This window comes from Strongylocentrotus purpuratus, unplaced genomic scaffold (genome assembly GCF_000002235.5).
Source record: "Strongylocentrotus purpuratus isolate Spur 01 unplaced genomic scaffold, Spur_5.0 spur5_scaffold_21, whole genome shotgun sequence".
NCBI classification, from domain to species: domain Eukaryota; kingdom Metazoa; phylum Echinodermata; class Echinoidea; order Camarodonta; family Strongylocentrotidae; genus Strongylocentrotus; species Strongylocentrotus purpuratus.
Window position 1 is genome coordinate 18,702,910 of NW_022145607.1, and position 20,228 is coordinate 18,723,137.

At 39.2% G+C, this 20,228-nt stretch overlaps 1 protein-coding gene and 1 long non-coding RNA gene across 2 annotated transcripts in view; one reads left to right on the plus strand and one right to left on the minus strand.

The window, feature by feature from the left end:
* Positions 1 to 1,612: 1,612 nt before the first annotated feature.
* LOC105440398 lies at positions 1,613 to 3,815 on the minus strand. The gene is made up of 2 exons (XR_004065821.1): positions 3,547 to 3,815; positions 1,613 to 1,751 (listed from the first exon to the last, which is right to left on the minus strand). It is a non-coding gene; the product is annotated as an uncharacterized LOC105440398 (long non-coding RNA).
* A 10,550-nt stretch (positions 3,816 to 14,365) lies between these two features.
* LOC593338 (transient receptor potential cation channel subfamily A member 1 homolog) overlaps positions 14,366 to 20,228 on the plus strand; it is a 48,825-nt gene continuing 42,962 nt past the window's right edge. The window contains exon 1 of the mRNA XM_030995239.1: positions 14,366 to 14,821. Coding sequence (XP_030851099.1) covers positions 14,636 to 14,821 — 186 coding nt within the window. The 5' untranslated portion in view covers positions 14,366 to 14,635. The remainder of the gene's footprint in view (positions 14,822 to 20,228) is intronic.

Sequence of the window (20,228 nt, forward strand, 5' to 3'; positions counted from 1 at the left end):
TATTTTTTCCATCTCGTATGAAAACCAGGAAATGTGGGTTCTTTCTTTCCTTGATTCTATGACTTTTACCATTTTGTTGAGAAGCCAATGGGTGGAAATTTGTCAAACACTCAATGATGTCTTTTCCAATCTTTTTTTCTTTCTTAGTTTCAATCAAACATTTCATAAATCTTGCATCATAGACATAGAACAAGAATAGTATCTGTAAGATAAGGTTCAGTCTGCACGTCAACCCTCATTCCTAGACAAAAGAGTGAGTGTGATTGAGTGATTAGTTGTTTTTAATCATATTCGATGCAAAAGCAGTTGAATTATAATACATTTTTTCAAATTATTAACATTTCTTATATAATATAAAAGTAAATAATCCTGAATAATAGTAATTAATGACATGAAATAATGTTCTGAAAATCAATGAATAAGGAAATAGAAAGTGAACCTACTCAAAAATCATATGTACATGTATATGTACATGTACAACACATATCATGTTTAAGATAAGGGATGGATTACTGCAGGTGTCGAATAGAAATCATTGTGTGTTATGTATGATTATTATGCAAGACCGGTATCTTCCTTAGATATGAAGTTATGATAGAACCCAAGTGGGTACTCTGTAACCAGCTGCTGACAAATTCTATGAAAAGCTCAAGTGATTGTGAAGGCCAGGATTGATATTTTGATCACCTCCATCTTCCATTTGAGATTGCCCTTCAACAATTGTAACATACATTATCTGCATCGCAAGGAATAGACACTTTTACTGGTTAGGAGCTTTGTCGATTATGCCCATGCACAGTTATCTATCTAAAGAAATTAGGTAATGACTCACTGTGGTTTTACGTTTAGATCTGTTAATTTTTATTCGAGTTCCAGTAACTATCAAGAATATAGTCCCAGATATTGTATCAGGTACTACGTCAATATTCATATATTTAAGAATATGATTTAATACTTTGGATTTAATACTGTATACTTTTCAAAAATGTTCCAATGCTGACATCAAACTGACTATGATTCATATTTCTCCCAGCATGCTTTGGTGCTTCCTTTATCTTACTTTAATTTTAACATATTCACTCACCAACAAGTTGCCTTCCTTCACTGAAGAAGGCCTCTCCTTTTTTCCTGTGTTCAAGTACAGAAAAGAACAGAAACCTTTACATTTAGCTTTCAGCTAATCTAAATTTTGTGCCCAGTATTAATATCCAGCTATACATGAAAGCTATTTTATATATTTATCCCTGTTTACAACCCAAGGATATTTAGCACATTTTTTTTTACTCGAACACTAAAGTGACAGTTCTTTTCCTGCTTTAAGGATAAATTTCAACAAGAAGATTTAATTTTCTCTAATATCCTGGCAAAATGTATGTTCCCTTCATCTGTTCCATATCAATAATTTTTCATCTTTTGGTATTATTTACCCATACTCGATCTACTGTGATTTTAATTTACCCCCTTCTCCCTCATCTCTCTCTGTCTCTCTGTTTCTGTCTTTCTCTTTCTCTCTCTCCCCTTTTCTCTCTCTCTCTCTCTCTCTTTGTTCCTCTCTCTCTTTCTCTCTCTCTCTGTCTCTCTCTTCCTCACTGTGACCTTGTTTATTGATTCACCTTTGGGCCTACTCTCCTCCTTGAACCATTTCTGTACATCATCCAGGCTGAAGTTATCCTTCACATGCTCTTCTACCAGCCAAGGGTTTTCAGCCAGGTAGCGTTTGATTTCCCGGGGTGTGGCAAGAATACCTGGAACTTGTGGATGTACATAAAATGCTAGAACTTTAGACATTTGCTTTCATAGATTGATTTAATTATAGGGAGAAAGAGTCAAGACTATCAAGTTTGTTTGCAAGTTTGTTTGTTTCTACAGTACACAAATGTATTTATTTAAAATATTATCATATGGACTGCAAAGTTTTTTACTACAAATTGATTCAACTACAAAATTTGTTGTCAAAGGATTTCCTGAGATATCGCGATCTAGAAAATTTGGTGTCAGATTGGCATGCACGATGCAACTAAAAAGGTCATAAAAACAGCGAGACCTTACTTCATGCACAGGGGTTTACAGGCTAGTAATAGTAAGGCCTCCACCCTACAGCTAATTTATCAAAAAAAGCGATCCATCAAAAATAAGGTAATTTCATAATTTGCAAGGCAAGATATTGTACAATCAGTTTACTTTTTACTTACAAGTTTTAGGATATTTGCTCTACAAATGAAGATTTCTAGACTTTTATCGGTTAGGCCTAGACGGTACTAGGCCTAGATTAGACCTAGACCTAGATCTAGATTTTTTTTCTAGTTAATAATTTTTCGGAACGGACTCAAAATTCAAATGACTGCAAAATTTGCTGATCTTTTGTTAATATTTTCATAATTTAACACCCAATTCCAAGGAAAATTCGTCTCTGGGTAATTTCATGTTCCTCTTTCCATTGGTGATAGGGTCTATCATATTTTTGACATCTTACAGATTTTTTGGCGCTAGTGTAGCAAGGTATCCAAAATATAGCCTACTAAAACAGACCTCAAATTTTAGACCCCAAATTTCGTGTTTATCATTATCTCTAGGGTTAGGGTTAGGGTTAGGGTTAGGGTTAGGGTTAGGGTTAGGGTTAGGGTAATGATGACCACAAAATTTGGGGTCTGAAATTTGGGGGTCTGTTTTAGTAGGCTATATTTTGGATACCTTGCTACACTAGCGCCGATTTTTTTAGATACCGAACTGTCTTGGGACATGTCACGCGTGAACTAGATCTATGGAGTATGGTCAAACCGCCATAGGCTAGATCTTCAATGACTTGCCCTTGACTCTTGACTTGAGTCCTTTCTCTTCTTTCTTTTCTCTTCTTCTTTTTTTTTTCTTTCTTTCTTCTGGGATACTCCTCAACGTTCCGTTAGGAACCAAGCGAGGAGGATGAGGGGGTGTGCACTGTGCTTGTTTACAGTTTAGGTCTTAATTGCTTGAGTCTTGGTTGCGGAAAAAGTTGGTTGCTTGGAGTTTGAAGGTGTCGATGTTTGTGGTCCTTTGGATGTCGGAGGGTAGACTAGTGAGTTCCAGTCCTTGATGGTACGAGGTATGTCATGATGTAGGAGTGTTTAAAACAATTGGTGCGGGTGGAGTATTGGTAGACCGAATTTTCCGTCTCTTTCGTTCGTTAGCCTCTTATTGGGGTAGGGTCGGCTCTCTCTTTAGAGAGCCGACCCTACCCCAATAAGAGAGAGCCGACCCTACCCCAATAAGAGGCTAACGAACGAAAGAGACGGAAAATTCGGTCTAGAGTATTGGATGAAGGAGTTTCCTGAGGTACCGGTACCGTACGTGTTGTGGCTCGTGTAGCTAAACTAAAGTCTAGACTAAACTTAAGTTTAGTCTCTTCTTTCTTCCTTTCTTTGTTCCTTCTCGACAAGATTTGGTGGTCTAGAATCTAGGACTAGACCTAGAAAAAGTCTAGGTCCTCAAATTAAAACTAAGCAAGCTAGATTTCTAGACATTAGATAAATTCTTGACATTGAATAAAAGATAATTGAATGCCCAACTTACTGATTTGGTGCGCCATAGATCTATCCGTTCCGTCACTTCTTTCCCGTGTTGAATGGGGTCTCCCCTGGGTTTGTGGAGGAGCGGATTGTGTCGATTCAAATGTTTCACTTCGGTTCAATGCAAAAACAGACTGGGAGTGGGATGAGTTGCCGGGTAATGAAGGAAGACGGCGCTCCAGTTGCTTCCACGGTGAAGACATTTCACCTCATGATACGAATATTAATGGATTATTAGCTAGGTGACCTCAGTTTAGACCCGAGTGATACCTAAAAAAGCTAGATCTATCTTCCATTCCATTTAAGCTGCATATGCGCGTAATAATGCGCGTACGTACTCAAAACGCGTTATGCTTGCATTTTGGCTTTTCCTTGAGACTTTGTGGCTGGTTTCAATGATAGAAATAAGCCAATCTTCCAACACGAAAACATCGAACCATTATAAATCATACATGTACACATTGATGACCTCTAGTGTTGTAAGCCTTGTAGCCAAATTTGGCTTTATCATCAAGGATGACTTTTGACCTACTTTTCATCTGAAGGACCATCCTGTCAGAGTCTGACTGAATCAGAGGTCGCCAGACGGTCTAGTTTTTTTGTAAACACAGCAACCACACAATGTGGTCGATTGTCGCGAATGAGTTAACTCTTGAAGGTCTAGACTGAAAATTTCTGTCTCTAATTCCGTTCGTTAATTAGCCTCTTATTTTGGGTAAGGTCGGCTCTTCTCTTTAGAACGTACCCCCCCCCCCCCCCCCCGAAGACTCAATCCGACTGCTATGACCCTTACTTTCTGACTGGTGTTTAAGGGTTCGTCAAATGATAACTAGCCTGAACTTGCGAAAGCCCCCAAAAAGGAATAACGTCGAAAGCCTCGAAAGATCGATGCCTCGGTCAGTTGAAAGGGACCCCCCCCCCCCCCCCCTCTTGGATCTTGGATTCATTTCCTCCTAAATATTCCGAAGAAGATGTAGGGTGGACGATTACATTTTTGAAAAAAGTTTAACTGCATTTTTAAATGAAAGCAGGGAGGTTTGTAGACCGAAAGCTTTAGTCTCTATATCGTCGGTTGTTCCACTGAGACTACGTCTGGCTCCACTAGACCTCCGAAAGCTTCAGTCTAGGAGGTTTGTTGCTTGTTGTAGGTTGTTCCATATGTCTGTACAGTCCTTGGGACAACAACAAAGTTGTCAGGGACACGTTTATCCAAATTCCTACCCCTCCCCCTCCCGCCCCCTACCCACTCTATGTTCTGTAGGGTACGCGTATGCATGTTCCCTCTTTTTTAAAGCACCCCCCCCCCCCCCTATCTCAGGTGTCTATGGCGGGCCGGACTTTGTCGCGCGAAAGAGAACCACTTTACCGGAGATTTGGGGAACTCGCATGCGGTCGCTCCGACCCCGGGGGGGGGGGGGGGAGGGGGATCAAAACCCAACAAAATTTGGCAAAGCCCCCTCCCCCCCCCCCCACACACACACATACAGGAGGCCACCCCTATACAAAAAAAAAATTGCAGATAAGTGGGTTAACGTACGCTACATCCTGGACTCTGAAGTGCCCTTTGGAACTTTAAAGTTTGAAAATTCAAAACCTCCTCAGTGTCGTAGTTATATTTGACACGTGTGTGTCCAGACGGTTGATTTCAAACAGAAGGCCTAATTTCTGGAGTAATTTACTTGCAATATTTCATAAATCTTTTGAGATTTTTGTTGGACAATTTCATAAAAGACAAATGATGGTTAGTATCTATAGAGTAGTTTTTGTTATTTTCCAAGTAAAATTGATAGCGTTATTTTTGTTGAGTGTCCGGACACCCTTTTCACCACTGATAAGTGCCCGTATACAAAGTATGATCATAAGTGCCCTTTATATTTAACTAACTTGACTCGATGATAAATAAATTTCTTTAAAAAATATTAGCTTACTATCAAGAAAAAAAAAACATGTTCATGATTTTTCCTCTCGACCCAGGTGTACCTGTGAATGATGGAGTAATAATGTGCAGGGCCCGCAGGAACAGGAGTATTAATAAAGATATGGCTATATACCCTGGCTGTTAAAGTAGACCACATTTTCACAGTCGTGTGATCACAATTTCCATACTTTTTCTTTAGTATGAGTCCTGAAAGAGTGAATTTCACTCTATTTTCACTTTCTTGGGAGTGACGTCCGTGATCACTTAGGAGTGAAAATCGATTGCAAAATGATCGTTTCTCAAATTCAGTAGCAATCGTTTCTAATATTGTTTTTACCTAAAGATTAATATATAACGAGACATATTAAGTAAAACATCTTGCCCAAGGATGTAAGCCGTAGCACTGATAAAGAACGATTTTTTTTTTGTGCATGAGAGGTAAGGGGGTAAGAGTCCTTACCAATATATCATAACGTTATTTGGATATTAAGAAGCTGACAAATAACGTTTCTGACATTGTTTTCAACCTTCATAATGAAGGGAATCGTTTTTAATGTTCCCAACTTGTGTTCGGAGGATTTAGCAGAGAGGGATAGAGAAGTGAATATTCTCACGAATAACGACCATGACATATTCAGGTTTTCCCGTCCATTGTAACACCTTTTTCAATTAATTCCATACTTTTTTTTAAATTCAAGTAGTATCCCAACACTTCCTGCACTTCTAGCATTATTTATATAGTCAATTTCGTGTTTGGTCATTGGATATAATACTAACTTCGATATATTCATTATTATCATTTTTTCGCCCCCCCCCCCTCCCCTTCCCTTCAATAGCGGGAAACTTTTGTTACACTGGTTTCTATTCAGTGTTACGACCGTAGCGACTACGTAAAGAATGTCGGATTTTTTTTTAGAGCAGTAGAAATTTTTCACATGGTAGCATGGTATAATATAATGCTCAAAGCAAAAATATGATTAATGTAAACATCATTTGCAACTTCTTCTTCTTCTTCTTCTTCGCTTGGAGTAGGGTGCAGGCTATACCGTCAGGTTTATTCTCGTACTGGAGCAGCACTAGAAACGGAACAATATATTATCCTTGAATGAGGGGAGCACCTACCCCCCCCCCCCCCTCTCTCGCTTTCTTTCTATATGTTGAAGGGGTTTTGAATTGTTAAGAGATTCTGTATTTATCAATTTGTGAGTAACTCTTTATTTTGAATTTTTGAAAGTTTGTACTTTGGAGCATTAGATATGACAAATCGTTAGTATTTAAAAAAAAAGCAGCAACAAAACACATACAAATTACGTTTAACATTTTCATTGTGGATAGTGTTCACGGAGCAATAACCGATTTCTCACCTCACCTAAAATATGGGAACCCCCCCCCCCCCCAAGAAATTCATGGTTACCAGCATACCAGGTACTACTGGGTGGAGGGTGGAAGTTGGTATCGGTGAGCTTATAAACTATCCCGTTCCGCTGCACGACAGGTGCCGCCTAATTTGTCAATTAAATTAATGAGTCAAGCGTGAATTTTCGCACTTAACGCATGCGCGATTGGATTACCAAGGAAGCTTGGATACTATTATTTCATAACTATACTGAGCGAAGTGGGCGATACTACCTGTACCAGTTTTATCTTCTTTTAAATGCGACCTTTAATCCCATTTCAATAAAATGACTCTGCCGTAATGTGAAAACTTTTGAATACAGTTTGTGACCAAAAATAATCACGCCGGAGAAGCGTAATTCTTTCGACTCTTATAAACTGTTTCGATACGGATAAGACAGTGGAGTCTGCTGCCCTTAATATCAAGCCTTCAGTTGCACCGCCTGCGGTTGAGCCTGAAGGTGAAGTGGCACACGTCTCAGCATTGCCGCCGCCGCGTGAGCCTCGGAAAGTTCCTCGAGGAACTAGACGGTCCTCAAAAGTTGCCACTTATCAGCAGAAGTGTACAATGTCGGAACGGGAGCAGACGGATACGAACATCGAGCTTAATAACAGACCGGGCAGCGACCATGGGGGAGAGAGACGCCAAGTTGAGATGCCCGATTACGGGCCTGCTGGTCAAGACCAGATTCAACATACTGCAGCATGGCTTCAGCGTTCGGACAGCGATCTTCGAGTGACACTTCACGAGGTCTGTATACTTAGCATTGATTGTGACAAATTCGAGACCACTTTTTTCAGACTACTTTTTCCTTTGGGATTATTACTTTGTTAGGAATGAGATTAATAATAATAGTATAGCGCCACACTATCGTCGGCACAAAATTAATGTACCCTGAAAGGTAAAGTTTACCCTGTTACAAAGTTGGATTTAATAGAAGCAGAGAAATGAGAGGAACAGGTCAATATCAGTTTGAGTAAATTCCGATTTAAAAATAAAAAGTTATGATCAATCAAACAAGTTTTCAACTCTGTGACGTACTTTTTTTTGCGAGGTCTCCTCCCATATTATTTTGCCCTGTACTAAAAAAAAACATATTTAATTAATCATTTCGCAAAATTCAAATTATAGTTGTATGAATATTATTCATCTCTAACAAGTTAGTAGGATCTAGTTAGTGTAGACATGAACATACTTGTAAACTTTGACTCATGTCAATTTTACATTAGAGTTATTTGGGGTGTTTGGAAAAAGTGCTTGTTGGAAAATGATGTTTTCTTGAAATTGAATGACAAACACAATTTATTCTAGTCAACAAAAGTACAAAACATGTATCTAAATTAGTTATTAGATTCACATTTCGAAACATGACACCAACAGGTGTACAGTGCACGTACACTCTCAAATTTGAGTGAGTGTGACAGAAAAAAAAAAGTAATTATGGATCCCTGCTGGTTTTCCAGAGAATATGTGCTGTAGAAAACAAAGTGATAAGTTGAAATATATAATGTACATATACACGTAGGTGATACTAGAGAAGTATTGAGTATCATGACTGTAAACAAAATGTAGCATCAGTCCTGAACAAATGTATATTCAAAAACATTTGTGTTGCTTTATGTAGCTATAGTGAATCAAAGGAAGTTCCATTATTATGCCAAACTGTAAGGATTCTTAGGAATCTTATTATATTGACTTTGCCAACATAAAATTTGAAATAAGGTTTAAATAGGAAAATAAGATTCATATTACTAATGATTCATGATGAAAAAAGAAAAACATGTAAATTTGAGTTGAACAGTTCCACTAGACTGTTAGTGTACAGATACCGTCCCCTTTTGTTTCCCTTAGCCTTTGTATGAAAACCTATATGAAAGGGAACTGTGATTATTATAGACCAACGGACTGGCTATACGGAGGCAGTTTTTTGTGTTTCTCTTGAGTGGTGTATTCATCCACGCATTACTCTTTTTCCATCATTTATTTTAGTCTACCTAAGAAGAAAACAAAAGGGTACATGAACAAATTTCAATGAACTTTGAGATAACTCTCAGAGTAGCCAAGAAGGGGGAATTCCCATGATAAATTGTATCTATAGTGTGAAGCAAAGTCATACAGCCAAACAGGTAACCCCTGGTTATTGCTTCCAAAGCAAACTGAAGGAAACTGATATTCCATCTGGTCTGCTTGAAGCATAACAGACTAACAGGGTAATATTTCCTTTCAGCAGTTGTCTTTGGGAAGCGGGTAGTTCCTGTACCAAAACAAGAGTATACAACAGTCTATATAATTACATGCACTCACCTTGATGGTCCAAAGAGCCTCTGTAAAAAATATTTAAAAATTCACACTGGAGAAGCGTAATTATTTCGACTTTTTGGACTGTGTCGATACAAAAGAGAGAGTGAAGTGCACTTATCAAGCCTTCAGTTGCACTACCTGCGGTTGTGTCTGAAGGTGAAGGGAAAGATTTGGCACACGACGTCTCGGCATTGCCGCCGCCGCGTGAGCCTCGGAAAGTTCGTCGTGGAACTAGACGGTCCTCAAAAGTTGCCCCTGATCAGCAGAAGAGCACAATGTCGGAATGGGAGCAAGAGGAGACGACCATCGAGCTTAATAACAGACCGGGCAGTGACCAATTTGAGATGCCCGATTACGGGCCTGCTGATCAAGACCGGATTCAACGTACTGAATCAGTGCTTGCACATTCGGGAAGCTTAGAAGATCTTAGCGTGACACTTCATCAGGTAATACACATTGATTGTGACAAATACAAGCCCATTCATTCTTTTCGGACCATTTTTTTCTTTTGGATTATACCTTTATTAGGAATGAGATTAATAATAATGATAGAAAATAGCCCCTCTCCCGAATTGTTGGCAATATAATAGTGCCGCGCTGTCGTCGGCACCAAGTTACCCTATTTAAAGAGAATTATACCCTGATACAAAGTTGGTTTTATTAGGAGCATAAACATGAGAGGAACAGGTCAACAAAAGTTTGAGCAAACTCCGATTTAAAATTTAAAAAGTTATTAATTTTTTAACGTTGCGATCAATCAAACAAATTTGCAACTCTGTGACGTACATGTATTATGCGAGATCCCCTCCCATTGCTCTGTTCTTAAAACAATAGAAATTGCCTTTTTCCTTCTAGAAAATTTTCAATCATAATTATACGTGCACCCTAAATATGAGTAATGCAAATACAATTATACAACCCATGTTTGGTAATAACAAAAAATCTATTCCGTCATCAGTAATGAAGAAAGTGAAAGTTTATAAAATTCCATGTACCGTACAAATCGGACAGGGCCTCAAAACAGAATACATTCATCTTCGATTGTATCACACTTCATTTAAGAACTCCAGATGCAGTAACTTTGAGCCAATCTTTTGTCGGCATTGCTCCAATTTTTCTTCTGTCTACATAATATTTGTCACCAAAACTTTCAAAAGACTTGTTTATAATGGCACTAGGAGTGCTTAAGCACTATATATTTGCCCATTTTCATGCACAAGACAGTATATACTTGTTTTGAAAAATTCGTTAAAACAGCTAAGATTAGGAATCTCAGTTTGAAGAAAAAAATGAAATAAATTACCAACAAGTATAACACAAAAAGAAAAATCAATCATGTAAACAAAATGCATGTATAATATGAGCATGTTCATGTACATGTAGCATCAGTCCTGAAAAAAATGTATCTAAAAAACATTTATATTGCTTTCTGTGTATGGTTAGTCAAAGGAAGTTCCATTACTTTGTACAACCGTAACTTATCAGAAATCGAATTTATATTTGCCAACATTAGATTTGAAATAAGGTTCAAATAGGAAAATAAGACTCCTATTATTAATGATTCATGATGAAAAAAATAACATGTAAATTTGAGTTGAGCAGTTCGACTATAGACTATTAATATACAGATACCGTTCCCTTTTGTTTACCTTATAGCCTTTGTAAGAAAACCTATATGAAAGGGAACTGTGATTAATAAAGACCAACGGACTGGGTATACGGAGGCAGTTTTCTTTCTCTTCTCTTGAATGGTGTGTTCATTCACGTACTAATCTTTTATTCCATCATTTTTTATTCTACCCAAGAAGAATGCAAAAGGATTCATGAATAGATGCCTATAGCAAAAAAGGGGAATTCCCATAAGAGAAGATTAAAATAATGGGGGGGGGGGGGGGAGAACAAAGTCATATAGCCAAACAGATAATCCCATGAAGGTTATTGATTCCAAAGCATACTAAAGGAAACTGATTATCTATCTGGTCTACTCGAAGCATAACAGAGTATTCCTTTCACATTTGGGAAGGGGGTGGTTCATGTATCGAAACAAGAACATTCAACAGTCTACATCAGGCGCGTACGCAGGGGGGGGGGGGGTGTTTGGGGGGTTAAACCCCCCCCCTTTGGTATTTTTATGTGTGTAAACCCCCTAAAAAATCCCTAAACCCCCCCCCCCCCCCTTTGGATTTTTTTTTTTTTTTTTTTATTATTAAAAAAAAAAAAAAAAAAAAAAAAATTACCCCCATGGTTGACCTAAAAAAGATGACCTCACCCCCACCCCCCACAACGGAGCAAAATGTCAAATTTTCAAATTTCGAGACCAAAAAAAAAAAAGTGCCTTCATACTGTCAAATATTCTTCTTTAAAACTGCATGCAAAAGAAGAAGAAGAAAAAAGACATGTCGGCAAAACGTACCCTCATCATTATCATCATCATCGTCAACAGGGGCACTAACTAAAGATTAAAAAGGACACTTTTGGAAAATGGAAATTTATTGCAAAGGAAAGTTGGACCTGTCGAAGGAAAAGAGGCACGTGTCAAAAATAAAAGAAGCACTTATAGGTGCAAAGTAATAGGGGCACTTGTTAAAGTAAAATGGGCACTTTTCCTATGAATAAAGGGACACTTCTTAAGAAGTTGTAGAGACAATTTTCCTATCTAAAAAGGGGCACTTTGGGGTACATGAAAAATTGGGGGGGGGGCACTGTGCCCCCACCCTTCTTCCGGGAGCGCCGCCTCTGATCCAATGCTACTCACTTTTGTTGTGTAGTAGATAAGCTGCTGTTCTTGGACTAGGGCAAGATTTCTCTCTGACTACTGGTTTTCACTGTAGATCTACAATGGAATAAACTTCATGATAGAAGTATAGTGTTAGATCCACAACACTAAATGTTTTCTTAACTGTCTAAAAAGAAAACAAAAATAAAAACTGCTAAAAATTAACAAAACTCTCCTGCTATCTTCTGAAGCAATATAGTGCTGTAAACATGCCGTGTATATACCTATTTAGGCAATCAAACTGGTTTGATATGTCTTGTGTATGTATAGTTCACCTCTCTTTTGAGGCCACCTACGAACAAAAGTGTCCACTGTAGACAGATGGCCTTTCTAGGCAGGTTCTACAATACATCTTTCTCAAGGGAGAACAAGTATATGGCCACTATAATATAGACAGGTTCGACTGTAGTTGAAATGAACTAGCCCTTCGATAAGCTATTAAATAAAAATATGCTGTTTGAGCATTCAAATGTGTCTACTAAAAATATGTCTAGGGTGATATTATCCAGGCTATCTTCGGCAGACATAGCATTTCAAAAACTTGACAAATGAGGTATACTGGGATGCTCCTTTTAACTATAAAATCATCTTTTTAACGATTCGTGAAATAAAAAAATAAAAACGGGGCTCAAGTCCAAATATTTATTCGCAAGTTTTGATGGCCATGCTATCTACTCTAGATGTAAATGTAGGCAGTCGGCCACAGACACACGATACAATAAAGACGAGTCATATTATTAGGCCATGTCATATTGAAATGATAAGGCGGTTTTTATAACCTTTCTCTACAGAAGTGAAAAAGACTTTGCGCCTTCCAAAGCACCTTCAGGCATCATTTGCCGAGCTATCTTGTGAAGATGTAGAATCAGAAACAAGCAATATTTAGCCATTCATTTGTTTCTCGATCCTCTTTAGATTTAGGTCATGTTAAATATCCTTTTCTGAAGCCCAATAACATTGGATTAGATCTTAAAATTCCTTTTGCTAGATTCTATTTGCCTTGCTCTCTTCAGAAAATGTAAAGTTATACAGACTTTAGAAGTGAAATGATTCTATTCAAACTTGATAGAATCACCTTTCAAACCCTCTGGAATCAGTCCGTGAAACAAGGGTCAATTCTCAAACACATTTGAAATGTAAAATTCCTTTGCTATCTACTACCACTTTTGTAGATACGTAAGTTAACGTACGCTACACCTCTTGGCTCTGAAGTGCCCTTTGGAAATCCTGTTCAAACATTGTACTTTTTTGTCAATGAATTCTGTTGAAAATTTGGAAATGCAAAAGCTCCCCAGTGTCGTAGTTTTATTGTCATGACTTGTGTCCGGACGGTTGATTTCAAACAGCAATTTCAGCAGTAGTTTTTAAGAAGTGATATGCAATATTTCATAAACCTTTGGGGATTTATGTTGGACGGTGTAATATAGGACAAAATTATAGTTAGTGCCATTTGAGTATATTTCGTTAAATTCCAAGTAAAATTGACAACATCATTTTTGCTAATGTCCGGACATTGGTAGGCCTACTGTCTCAGTGATGTATAGTGGCGGACGGCGTTCCCAATATTTTGTCCCAACGCACAAAATGACTAAAAATTTAATTTTGTTCCCACTTTTTTTTTTTTTTTTTTTTTTTTTTTTTTTTGGGGGGGGGGGGGGGGGGTTATGTGTGACTCGGGATGGTCTTTTCTTTTAAGAGGACCAATAATACCCCCCCCCCTAATATATATTCCCGTAGTGATCTCAGATTTTAAACATTAAATACATTTCTTATCGTTTTTGCGATTATGTAAATTTGATTTGTAGTATTGTATCTTTGAATGTAACCATGTATATATAATGAATAAATCCTCTGATGAGGCAAAGAGAAAAAAAAAATACATTTCTTATTATTGTTCCGATTTATTTCAACCTTTTGCCATTCTGTTTCTACGATGTTTCTGCTTTCCTTCAAATGAACGTATTTGCAAGGATTGGATTGCCCTTGGACATAACTTTACAGAGTGTCTTATTCAAAGGATCATAACAAAATACATGTAAAGATTTAATTGTCTGTTCATGATAATGGAAGCAGCTATAGAGACTGCAGATGTTCAAGACTATATAGAGGGTCGACTATTGAAAGAGGCAAGGAACTCTTCTCTTTTTATTAGTACATTATAGATCCCACAAATGTAAAATAAATAACAACAAATTTTATAACATCTCCACCCCAAAATGTGGATATAACTACAACTGTAATATAACCACAATATATATCGTATAAACCCCATTAATCCCATTCCTACTAATTACTCAGCCGTGATGTGAAACTTTTGTATACAGTTTGTGACACACAATAACCACCCTTGAGAAGCGTAATTCTTTCGACTATTTGGACTGTGTCAATACAGACGAGACAGTGGAGTCTGCTGCACTCATCAAGCCTTCAGTTGTACTTCCTGCTTTTGAGCGTGGAGGTGAAGGGAAAGCATTCCCACCGCTGTGTGAGTCTTGGAAAGTTCGTCGAGGAACTATAGACTGGAAGACCAAGTCCGAAAACAGATTTCTGATAAATCCGTTTACGGAGTACCTGGAAATATATGCCGTGTTCCTAGTGAAGCTAGTGTTGCGAGTGCCAGTCGTGTTGTTATACCACCATTTACACCGCGGTCCTCAAAAGTTGCCCCTGATCAGCAAAAGATTGGAAAAGAAGAAGGCACAATGTCAGAGTTGGAGCGAAAGGATACATCCTACGAGCTCCAGTACAGAACGGGCAGCGACCATGGGAGTGGACGCCAAGTTACGATGCCCGAGTACAGGCCTGCTGTTCAAGAAGAGTTTCAACCTACTGCAACAGCGCTTCGGCATTGGGAAAGCTCAGAAGATCTTGGAATCACACTTCATCAGGTTTGTAATACTTGGCATTGATTGGTTAAATTTGGAATCCAAGTTTTAAAAAAATATATATCAAACATGATTGTACACTCTCAGCGCCTTGAGCATTCAATGAATGGCGCCTTATCAACTCTTTATCACAATTTATAAGATGATGACGTGGATTCTAATAATGATGGGTTGAAAGCGTACACGTAACCAGGAATTTATTTTGCCTAACGCGTAATTTGGATAATGACCGGTCATTTGTAAAATCATATTATATTATAGTCCCTGATGCTCCTGAAATATGATCGTACTCATCCTGCTACACATATTGCACAGATGTAGTCTACAAGAAAAAAGTACTTTAGTGACATTGTACTTGCACAACATTCCGTTTCGTCAACGATCAGCCATGCATCGTCTCCTTTGTTGTATAGGGCAGACAGCCATTGGAACGGATTTATTTAATAAAATTATGGAAATACAATCAATACTTTAGACGAACAGAACTTTGTTATTCCTGGCTCATTTTTCCTGATTGAGATGTCGTATGAAAAGTTTCCTAGAAACGTGATTTTCCTTTTTAAATTCATATACCGTTCGCTAAATGACTTTTTGGTACCCTTTCTTCAAATTATTTGTAATCACTCATGCATGACATTATGATCCTATGAGTTGCATCCAATGAAACATTTATTAATTACAATTTTGATTAAGTTATAATAAAACATCGATAATAATTGTCGGTTTCGTTTTTTCTGGGACGCATTGTATATAGACAGGTTTGACTGTAGTAGAAATGAACTAGCCGTTTGATAAGCTATTCAATACAAATAAGATATTTGAACATTTAATGTATCTACTATACAGTCATTGCCGAGAGTGATATTATCCATGCAATATCTTCAGCACACGTATAAAGTTTTTAAATCTCGACAAATGAGATAAACTGGGATGCTGTCTCCATTTACCAGTTAAATCATCTTTCAAACAATTTGTTAAATACAAAAATAAAACAGGGTTCAAGCCTGAATAACTTTCGAGGGCCATGCTATCTAGGTTAGATAAAATGTAGGCAGTATGGAAATTTAGACACACGATACATTAAAGTCATTACATATATTAGGCCATGTCAAATTGAAATAATAAGGCGTTTTTTAGAACCTTTCTCTACAGAAGTAAAAAGGAGTTAGCGCCTTCCAAAGCACCTTCAGGCATCATTTTCCAAGCTATCTTGTGAAGATGTAGAATCAGAAACAAGCAATTTAGCCTTTCATTAGTTTCTTGATCCGCTATGAATTTAAGTCATGATATATTATATCCTTTTCTAAAGCCCATAAAATTGGATTAGATGTTAAAATTCCTTTTGCTAGCTTATATTTTGCCTTGTTATCTTAAGAAGATGTTAAGTTATACAGATTTTAGAAGTTGGATGAGATGATCTATTATTCTATTCAATGTTCAATTTTGATAGAATAACTTTCCAAACCCTCTGGAATAATTCCGTGAAACAAGGTTTATTTCTCAAACGCATTTGAAATGTAAACTCCTTAGCTATATATTTATGATGTGCCCCCCCCCCAACTCAGTGTTATTTAGGGTACGCATAATTTTTATGCATGTTCCCTCCTTTTGAAAACACCCCCTATAAGTCCGGTGTGTAAAACGGGCTTTTGTGTACTACGAGCCAGGCGCGGATCCAGGGGGGGGGGGGGCCGAGCGTGCCTTGGCCCCCCCCCCCCGCAAAAAAAAAAAAAAAAAAAAAAAAAAGGAGAGAGAGAGAAGGAAGAGAAGGGAAAGAGGAGGGAAAGGGAAAAAAAGAAGAGGAAGAAGAAAAGAAAAGAGGGAAGAAGGAGATCGGGGGGAAGGACTTGCCTCCCCCCCCCCCCCAATAAAAAAAATAAAAGAGAAGGAAGGAAAGAGAAAGAAAAAAGATAAAGAGGAGATAAAGGGAAGGACAAAATAGGAAGAAGAAAAGAAAAGAAGGGGGATATCAGTTGCAATTTTCCCGCCAACAAGTTGTGGATCAAGGGGGGGGGGGGTAAAAGACCCTAGCCTCCCCCCGTCCCCGCTAAAAAAAAAAGAGAGAAGGAAGAAAAAGAGGAGAGCTAAAAGGGAACAAAAAGAGGAAGAAAAAACGAAATGGGAGAAAAGAAGCGGAGATCAGTTGCGGTTAATCCCGCCAACAATGTGTGGAGCGTGTTGGGGACCAAAATGACCGTGTCCCTCCCCCCCCCCCCCCAGCAAACCTAAAAGAGAGATAAGTAAGGGAAGGGAAAGTGAAAGAGGAGAGAAAGGGAAAGGAAAAAAAAGAGAATGAAGAAAGGTAGGGGATATCAGTTGCAATTTTCCCGCCAACAAGGTGTAGATCGGAGGGGGGGGGGGGCACTGGCATACTGATAAGGGGGGGGGGGGGGTTGGAGAAATAGAATTCAAACGTGGTTTATTTATAATTCCATAACGGTGGTTAACAAATAATGCTGAAATGAGATAATTTTCCTCACTTCATGCGTTTGTTGGAAAATGACAAACTCCTAAATTTACAGCCAGGCAAGAAAATGCTTCTTGAGATGCCTACATATCAGGGCCCGCGGAACGGCGGGGATCGGGATCCTCGAGCCCCTCCCCACACTTTCTTTGAAAAAGTATATTAAAGAGAAATAGAAAGAAAGAGAGTGAGAAAGAAAAAATAGTTAACTGCCAGTGTCACATTATAATGGGGTATCAAAATATGCTCATCTGACCATGATTAAAATTAATGCCCCCTGGATTCCGCCTAGGGCCCTAAGGCGGGCCCTTAGATGTTCATATGACGGTCATTTAATGCCTAAAACCCCTGATTTCTGGGGGCTCTGCCCCCTGGACCCCATGCCAAATAGTGTCCAGCTAGTGTCACAAATAATAAGGTATCAAAATTGCTCATCTGACCGTAATTAAACGCCTAAAACCCCTGAGCTTCTAGGGGCTCTGCCCCCTGGACCCAACCAAGAGCCCTTAGGCGGGCCCCTCGATACTCATCTGACCGTAATTGAGTGCCTAAAACCCTTGAGATTCCGGGGCTCCGCCCCCTGAACCCCAAGCCAATTAATGACCTGCCATTGTAACAATTAGGTATCAAAATAATGCTCATCTGACCGTAATTAAATGCCTAAACTCCTGAACTTCCGGGGCTCTGCCCCCTGGACCCCGTCTAGGGCGCTAAGGCGGACCCCTGAATGCTAATCTGACCGTAAATTAAAACCTTAAACCCCTGAGCTTCCGGGGCGGACAAGGTATCAACATATGTTCATCTGACAGCAGGCGCGTAGCCAGGGGGGCGGTGGGGTGGTCCCCCAATAAACGCCGGCCAAAAAAGAGAGGAGTGTAAAGGAAGAGGACGTAGGAAGAAAAGGGAATAGACAAAGAACATACTTTAAATTCAGACAAGGATTAAGAGTCGAGAACGGTACAACGAATCGTCTTCTTTCTCTAATGAATTAATGAAACGTCAAAGCTTCCGCGCTACGCGCGGGGGAGGGCAGGGGGAACTTAATTAATACGAGGATAATTTGCGGGAACGGTACAACGAATCGTCTTATTTCTATAATAATTTAATGAAACGTCGAAGCTTCCGCGCTTCGCGTGGGAGGGGGGAAACTGAATTAAGACAAGGATTAAAAGTCATAACGGTACGACGAATCTTCCTCTTTCTCTAATGATTTAATGAAAAGTAAAAGCTTCCGCGCTTCGCGCGGGTGGGGGAAACTAAATTATTTTCGAGAGCGGAACAACGAATCGTCTTCATTCTCTAAAAATTTAATGAAACGTCGAAGCGGGGGGGGGGGGGGGGAGGAACTGAATTTAGACAAGGATTAAGAGTCGAGAACGGTACAACGAAATGTCTTCTTTCTTTAATGATTTAATGAAACGTAAAAGCTTCCGCGCTTCGCGTGGGAGGGGGGAAACTGAATTTAGACAAGGAGTAAAAGTCATAACGGTACAACGAATCGTCTTATTTCGCTAATGATTTAATGAAACGTAAAAGCTTTATTCAGACGAGGATTATTTTCGAGAACGGTACAACGAATCGTCTTCTTTCTCTAATGATTTAATGAAACGTACAAGCTTCCGCGCTTCGCGCGGGAGGGAGGAGGGGAAAACTGAATTCAGATGAGGATTAAGAGTCGAAAACGGTACAACGAATCGTCTTCCTTCTCTAATGATTTAATGAAACGTAAAAGCTTCCGAGCTTTGCGCGGGAGAGGGGGATGAATTAAGACGAGGATTAAGAGTAAAAAACTGTACAACGAATCGTCTTCTTTTTCTAATGATTTAATGAAACGTAAAAACTTCCGCGCTTCGCGCGGGAGGGGAAAAAACTATTTTCAGACGAGAAGGCACGTACGGAAGGGGGGAAGGGGTTGGGGGGTTGACCCTCCCCCCTTCGGTTTTTTATGTGTTTTTTGGAGCAACCCCCCCCCCCCTTTCTGTGATTTTTTTTTTTTTTTTTTTAATTTGAAAAGTTTTTTTCAGCCAATGGCTGACCTAAAAATGGTGACCTCACCCCCCCCCCAACGGAACAAAATGTCAAATTTTCAAATTTCGAGGCCAAAAACAAAAAAGTGTCCTCTTCCCCCCCCCCCCCCCCCCGCTTATTTAGCGGCTGGCTGAGTCGTTACGATTTTTTTTCGGACAAAAAAAAAAGTGGCCCCCCCCCCCCCCTAAGAAATCCTGGATCCGCGCCTGCTACGAGCCGGACTTTGGTGCGTGAAAATTAACCCTTTACCGGACATTTTGGTAACACGCATGGTATCCATCCGATCACGGAGGGAGGGGGGGGGGGTAGATGTGGATCTATAATATAGTACTGGATATGGAGGGGGCATTAAACTGGTACAAAGAATGTATACAAATGTTTGCCTCTTTTAACAAATTGTACGTCAACACATCTTTAAAGCAGTTGTAAACTGCCTCAGAATCCACCTGGCAAATCCTCAGGTTCAAACAAAAGGAATTACTATGGGATAGGGGCCGGGGGGGGGGGGGGGGGTTCTGGAAAATATACAGCTGCGAACAACAATGGCCCCACAATGCATTCTGTTTATATAATATACATTGCAAATTATTTGTGTTACGACTTCACACAGTAGCGTACGCAGGATTTTTATGGGGGGGGGGGGGGGGAGGGGTTTAACATTTTAAAATCGGTCCGAAAATTTCGCAACGACTCAGCCAGCCGCTGAATAAGCGGGGGGGGGGGGGGGGGGGAGGGGGGGGGGGGGTAAGGAGTACACTTTTTTTTTTTGGACTCGAAATTTGGAAATTTGACATTTTTCTTCGGTGGGGGAGGGGGGGGGGGGTAAGGTCAACTTTTTTAGGTCAGCAATTGGCATAATTTAATTTTTTTTTTTTTTTAAACAAAAACAAAGGGGGGGGGGGGTTTCCTCCAAGATAC